This window comes from Phacochoerus africanus, chromosome 8 (assembly GCF_016906955.1).
Source record: "Phacochoerus africanus isolate WHEZ1 chromosome 8, ROS_Pafr_v1, whole genome shotgun sequence".
NCBI classification, from domain to species: domain Eukaryota; kingdom Metazoa; phylum Chordata; class Mammalia; order Artiodactyla; family Suidae; genus Phacochoerus; species Phacochoerus africanus.
In genome coordinates this window covers 165,030,651-165,037,672 of record NC_062551.1, presented here as the reverse complement: position 1 = coordinate 165,037,672, position 7,022 = coordinate 165,030,651, and the positions used below count along the sequence as shown (strand labels likewise).

The window sequence follows — 7,022 nt, the reverse complement described above, 5'->3', positions numbered from 1 at the left end:
CGAATCAATGAGCGCTCGCAGCCGCCGCCGGCGCGTCGGGGCCCCGCCCCCTTCCGCTCTGCCTCCTCTCCCTGCCGCGGCCGCGCTGTGGGGCCACGGGCGGGTCTCTCGCGACCGTTCGCTGGCGCGTGCGCGGGAGGCCGCGCGCGGCCGGAGGTGGCGGGCGGGCTCCCGGTGCGCGCGCGCGAGGGGAAGGGAGGGGCGGGGCCCGGCCAGAGGCAGGCAGGCAGGCAGGCAGGCCGGCGGGCTGGCGGCCGGCGGCTGGCGCTGGAGCAGGCGGCGGCGGCGGCGGCGGCGCCGGCGGCGGGGGGCCGGCCGAGCGTGTGCCGGGTGGGGGAAGCCGAGGCCGCGGCGATGCTGCCGCCTCCGTAGGGAGCGCCGGGGAGGCTGCGGCGCTTGAGGCTCCAGAGAGCGCGGAGGAGCTGCGGGCTGGGGTCGGTGGCTTTGGGCGCCTGCCCCGCCATGGTGGCCGCGGGCGGTGGTTGGCGCGGCTGCGCTGCGGCCCGGGGCCGTGCGGGGCCGGGACGGTCGCGGCGCTGACGCCCGCGGTGCCCAGCTGCAGATATGAAGCGGAGCCGCGGCCGCGACCGACCGCAGCCGCCGCCGCCGGTCGCGCGTCGGGAGGATGGGGCTCAGCGGGCGGCGGAGCTGCCCCAGCCCTTAGCCCCGCGCCGGCGAGCGCCGCCCGGGAGGCAGCGCCTGGAGGAGCGGACCGGGCCCCCGGGGCCAGAAGTCCAGGAGCAGGTAGGGCGGGCCGTGATCTGGAAAGGAAAGCCTGGGGAAGGGGAGCCTGAATGGGAGCGAGGAGGGGGAGGGCACTCTCCGGCGGGAAGACTTGAGCTTGGGCGTTGAAGGGGTGGGGACTGAATAGTTCGGCAGGAGGAATGGGAGGTCTGGAGAGGCGGAAAAATGGGGAGTGGAGAAATGGAAGTGATGGTCTGGGGTTGATGGGAGGTGAGGGAGCAGGGGGATGAAAAACGGTCCTGTGAGCGTCTGAGGTCAGGATAGGAAGAAGGGCGATGGAATGTGGGCTGGGAGTAGATGAAGTGCAAAGAATAGGCTTACTAAAGGGGTGTGGAGGAGTTATCCCGAGGGGTAAATAGTGGCGTAAGGTAGGGACCGTCAGTATGATAATGTGTGTTATCCTTTTCTTAGAGATGATCTTGGCAGTTGTGAAAACGGATGTCATTCTTAAGAATTCTCTGATTTTTCATCATTATAGTCTTGTAGGAGTATGATCACAATCTTTCTTAAGTTTTGCTTCTGTAACTATCCCTTTCCGGAGAAAGCACTTTTTAAAACATAGGCTGTTAACATCTGTGCTTTGGGGATGGATGAGTGCAATCTCAAGCCCAGTACAGTGAGCAGAGAATTCATGGGTACAGTTTTCTGCGTTGTAGGAGTTTACCACTGCAGACACCTTGGTGGGAAAACATATATGGAAAGAAGTGTAAGAAGTTCATGGGGTTTCCGAATGGACAGGATGTGTTCATATAATTTATCAAGTGTAGGTGTATTTAAAAGGAGGGGATAAAGGTCAGTTTTATTTGTCGGGAGGAGTTGTCACTAATAACTGTAGGACGTTCAGTGTAACAATATGTAGCCCTTGATCTTGTGGGATTGACAGAACAAAAGTTTTGTAGTAATGAACTCTAGGGACACCTTTCCTTTCGCATGCTCCACTTACGACCCTAGTGACCTTATCTTTGGGTCTTTCAAGAGTTCTTTTAGGTCGCCTGCCTCTTTCCTATATGTTAAATAAGTATTTTTCTTAGACATCGTTCTTTATTATGTCGTTTCAGTGGTGCACCTGTTAGCACATGGATTTTTTCCCTCTTTTGTTCCTTTATATTCTCCACCAAGTCCTGAGTAGACTGTGCTGTTGGCTGTCTCTGGCCTTGCTCTCAGGCCTCAGAGCATTGTCCTCCTGTATAAATTACCCCCTCATCCACACCTTTTATATTCTCTGCAGTTCTTGTTCGCAACATGGTAAAATGTACTGAAAGCCTAGATCCTTTCCTGACTCAGTTTACCTGGTCCAGCGGACCTTATTGCATGCTTCACTAAAGAGTTCAAGGTTGCTTGATTTCCCCCTGTTCTCCATCTCAGGATTTCTGTGTTCACTTATCTTTTGCTTCAGCCTCGAGAGAAGGCAAGCCCTTCTATTTGTGTCCTTGATTTCATCCCCTTTCATCTGCTGTAGGCCCTTGTTATGTATGTTATTTTCTCTTTGTCTTATATCTCAGATAAAAACAAAACAGCATAATTTCCCTGAATTGTGTAACTACCTAAACTACTTTGTAATCGCATTTTTGCTTTACCAGCAACCTTCTTGAAAAATGCATTTGTACTCACTGGCTCAGCGTCTTCCCCTTGTATGCATTCCTCATATTATGGTTTGGCTTCTACACATAAGCTCTCCCCAAACTGATGATTTTAATAGTATATTAAATTTTTTTTTTTTTTCTTTGTAGGGCTGCACCTGAGGCATACAGAAGTTCCCAGGCTAGGGGTCACATCGGAGCTGCAGCTGCCAACCTTCGCCATAGCTACACCAGGTCCGAGCTGCATCTGTGACCTACACCCACAGCTCATGGCAATACCAGATCCTTAACCCATGGATGGAGGCCAGGGATCGAACCTGCATTCTCTTGGATACCATTGGATTCTTAACCTGCTGAACCACAGTGGGAACTCCTGTTTACTTTTTGATTGAGATGCGACTTACAGTGTGCGAGTCAAACAATTCAAAGGTTCCTTCAGCCCATGGAATGAAGACACTCATGTGGCCACTCATGAGATGTTCATAATTTGATAGGGTCCTTGAAAGACCATCGCTTGAAATTAGTTGATGTTGAAAAGGTAAAAGTTTCTGTTGAGTGTGTTGTGAGACTGGATGGATTCCATTCATTCAGAGAGTAAGCACCCTACCTGATCACCAAGCCTCTGCCTCTTACAAATGCCTTTGTTCCCCGTTTCTCATGGCACGGGGTGGGCCTCCTTTTGCATTTACTATGCTGGTGTTTAGGACTAACTACTGAGCAGGATGCAGGGCTTGGATCTCTAGGCCAGTGGCTTACTGTACCATCAAGATAGAATTCCTTTTGTCTCCTGTGAAATGTGCTTCTCTCTGTGCCTTTCCTTTTCCTTGTCATCAAACTTGAAATTATATCCATGGTCTTTGACTTTCCCCACTCCCCTGACCCCCTCATCTGGATTCTGCTGATTCTGTCTTCGTGACATCTCTCAAATCATGGGAATACCCACTGTCATCACCTAACTCAGCATTTATAAACTTTTGTCTTGGTTGTTGTAATATCTTAACTGCATTTACTATACTTTTAGTCTTTTAGCCTCCGATTTATTTTGCATTCTAACTACCTGAGTTCCAGTGATAGAGAAGTAATTAAGTGATCATTTTCATTTCTTTATCTTCAAAACTTTCATTAGCTTCTTTATATCCATAGAATAAAGTTTGAAGACCTTGGCATTCAAGGTCCACTTGATACTTACCACCTTTTTTTTTGGCGGGGGGAGTCTTTTTAGGGCCACACTCTTGGCATACAGAAGTTTTCCAGGCTAGGGGTCAAATCAGAGCTGTAGCTGCCAGCCTACATCACAGCCACAGCAACGCGGGTTCCGAACCACATCTGTGACCTACACCACAGCTCAAGACAACGCCAGATCTTTAAGCCACTCAGCAAGGCATGGGATAGAACCTGAGTCCTCATGGAAACTAGTTGGGTTCGTGAGCACTGAGCCCTGATGGGAACTCCTGATACTTATCACTTTTTATTAGAACTGGAGTTAGCTGCCTCTTCTCTTGGTTCCCAAGACTTTGCTTTGTCTCCTTTGCAAAATACATAATTGAAATTGCTCCTCTCTCTCATTAGTAAGTTCTTTGAGGCCCAGACTGTTTCATTTACTGTTGTATACCTAGGGCCTAGTATGGTTTTGAAACATAGTTACTAGTCTGAATGTTTATTGGAAACATAGATGTGCTGGTGCCTAGAACAGATATTTCCTCAGCAATATCCTACCTAATTGGTTGTCAGTCTCTCATCAGAGAAAAAACTCCATAGAGGCTGCCTTATTCATCATCGTACTGGCCTTTATCGTTTTAACTGGTATGTAATGGGCATTCGTTAAATATTTGTTTACTGCTTAGGTACTTTCATATATTTATTTTAATTAATCATCCGTCTGAAAAAGCTCTTTATTCTCTGTTTTGGCCCATTAAAATTCTACTCAAGCTTCCAGGCCTAGCTTATGCCACAGAAACTGTTCTGTGAAGTTGCTTTTTCACGACTGGGCTGTAGCAGCTCGCACTTCTATCATTCTGTATTCATATTTGTATTATTTCATTTCTCCTTTTAAGTTGTAAATTATCGAAGGTAGCGACTGTGTCATCATTTTATCTACCATCATGCATTGTCAAGAGTTTTGTTATAGCAGGTCTAAGTAATGATGGAATGAATGGATGAATTAACAGAAAATGATGCAAGTATTTTGAATTTGGGTAACTTGAGTAATCGTGGTAGTCAGATAGAAAGAAATAGATCAGCGAAGGAAATGAGACGTTTTTGAGGACAGAGGAAGATGGTGTTCATGTTTAGTTTCTCGAATTCCCTCAGCACCGTTATGGAGTTTTCCAAATTATTTTTGCAGAAATAGTATCTTCTCTTTCTTCTGCACTACAATGCTAGTACAGTGGCAAAAGCACAGGGCAGAAAACACACAGAGGGGAGGCTGCATATGTTGTGTAGGAACTGTAATCAATTTGGTATTGTTGGAACTTGAACTTGAAGGTGTGGGTGATGAGTTAAGAGACTAAAGAGTCTAGATTGTAGAAAGTCTTTAGTCCTATGTGAAAGAATCATAAATAGGGGAGTAGGATAGCCTGGCTTGATTTTTAGCTGAATTACTCTGGAAACTGTGTGGAGGATAGAATGTAGGACATGGTGTTTGAAATGTGGGCTTTTGAGAATTTTTCTTAGTTTTTTCAATCCAGAATGTTCATTAGCCCTCCCTCCCCTCTTATCCAGAAGCAGTGTGAGTAAGGGCTAGCTCCTGCAAGACTGTTACCTTTGGAAGATTCATTTTCATCAAAGGTGCTGGCAGCAGGTGTTCCCATCGTGGCTCAGCAGTAACGAACCCGATTAGTATCCATGAGGACTAGGATTCGCTCCCTGGCCTAACTCAGTGGGTTGAGGATCTGGCATTGCTGTGGTGTAGGTCGCAGATGAGGCTCGGATCTGGCATTGCTGTGGCTGTGGTGTTGTCTGGTGGCTACAGCTCTGGTTCAACCCCTAGCCTGGGAAGATCCATATGCTGTGGGTATGGCCCTAAAAAGGCAAAAACAAAACAAACAAACAAAAAAAACCCCGAAAAGGTGCTGGGAGCAGAGCCTGGGATGATGGAAGCAAGTTGGACAGTGTTCCCTGATGAGGGTAGGAGCATCTGCTTACAGATTTTCCCATTGTTGTTTTACTGGATGTCCTTTAGCCAGAGACCACCCTAAAAGCTTTTTCCACCGCGGTTACTCATGGCCACCTATGATCAGGACTAATCAGAGGAAGCTTAATATTGCAACCATTATGCCTCCTTCATTGCTGATCTAAACTTCTCTGTGGTTCTCTGCTGAATTTGCCGTCTAGCTTTGTACCTTCTTGGGAAAATCCTTAAGGTACCTTGGTAATTATTACTTTTTATCAGCAGATGTTGGTTGTTTTTCATCAGTGATATACATACTGGGGGCTCTAAGGGGTTTGAAAACCAAGTTATTGGGTCACGGGCCAGCCACTGGGGAGTTTGGAGCAGAGGAATTACATGACACACATTCATTTCAATCCCATCTTTATGGCTACTCTGTTGAGCATGACCAAATGGGTATGTGGAAGCAGAGACCAGTTAAGAGGCTCTTGCAGTTATTCAGGCAAGAGAGCAAGCGATATGAAACAATTGTCTATGAGTGGGAGAGAGCTCCTCTTTATAACAGAACTACTTGAGGAGTTCCCTTCGTGGCTCAGTGGTTAATGAATCCGACTAGGAACCACGAGGTTGCGGGTTCTATCCCTGGCCTTGTTCAGTGGGTTGAGGATCTGGGGTTGCCATGAGCTGTGGTGTAGGTCACAGACGTGGCTCGGAGCCCATGTTGCTGTGGCTGTGGTGTAGGCTGGTGGCTACAGCTCCGATTAGACCCCTAGCCTGGGAACCTCCACATGCTGTGGATGTGGCCCTGGAAAAGGCAAAAACCAAAACAAAAAACTGCTTGAAAGAGCTGTCTATATCTTCTTTCACTTCCTTTCCTTTCATTCCTTTTGAACCCATTCCAATCAGGCTGATTCTCTATAGTTCCTCTGAAACACTTAGGTTAAGGTCATCATTGGCCAAAGCCCAGTGGCCAAACCCAGTCTTCATGTCACTCAACCAGTTGCTTTTATTTATTACTATTATATTTATTAGTAGTAGTAGTGTTAGTCTCAGTAGTAGTCTCAGCAGTAGTAGTAGTGTTGAGGCCAGGCAGGAATTGAACCCACACCATGGCGGTGACCCAGGCTGCTGCAGTGATAATGCCATATCCTTAACCCAACCTGCTGGGCCACCAGAGAACGCCTTGATTCTTTTCTTTTTCTTTTTTTCTTTTTTGCCTTTTGTCTTTTGAGGGCCACACCTGCAGCATGTGGAGGTTCCCAGGCTAGGGGTTGAATCGGAGCTACAGCTCCCGGCCTACACCACAGCTCACAGCAACGCCAGATCCTTAACCCACTGATCAAGGCCAGGGATTGAACCCACAACCTCTTGGTTCCTAGTCGGATTCGTTTCTGCCGTGCTGTGATGGGAACTCCTGATTGGTTTCTTAACTTCATTTTCCACATTCAGCCCATTGGATGTGATTGGTGATACATTTCGCCTTTCATGAAACCTTGCCGTTAGCTCCATCACTGCCCTAATGTTAGCTTGTCATCTTTCTTTCTTTTTCCCACCACACCTGTGGTATATGGAAGTTCCAGGCTAGGGGT

General features: G+C 47.8%; 1 protein-coding gene across 1 annotated transcript in view; it reads left to right on the top strand.

The window, feature by feature from the left end:
- Positions 1 to 549: 549 nt before the first annotated feature.
- MAST2 (microtubule associated serine/threonine kinase 2) overlaps positions 550 to 7,022 on the top strand; it is a 212,537-nt gene continuing 206,064 nt past the window's right edge. The window contains 1 exon segment of the mRNA XM_047789211.1: positions 550 to 744. Coding sequence (XP_047645167.1) covers positions 565 to 744 — 180 coding nt within the window. The 5' untranslated portion in view covers positions 550 to 564.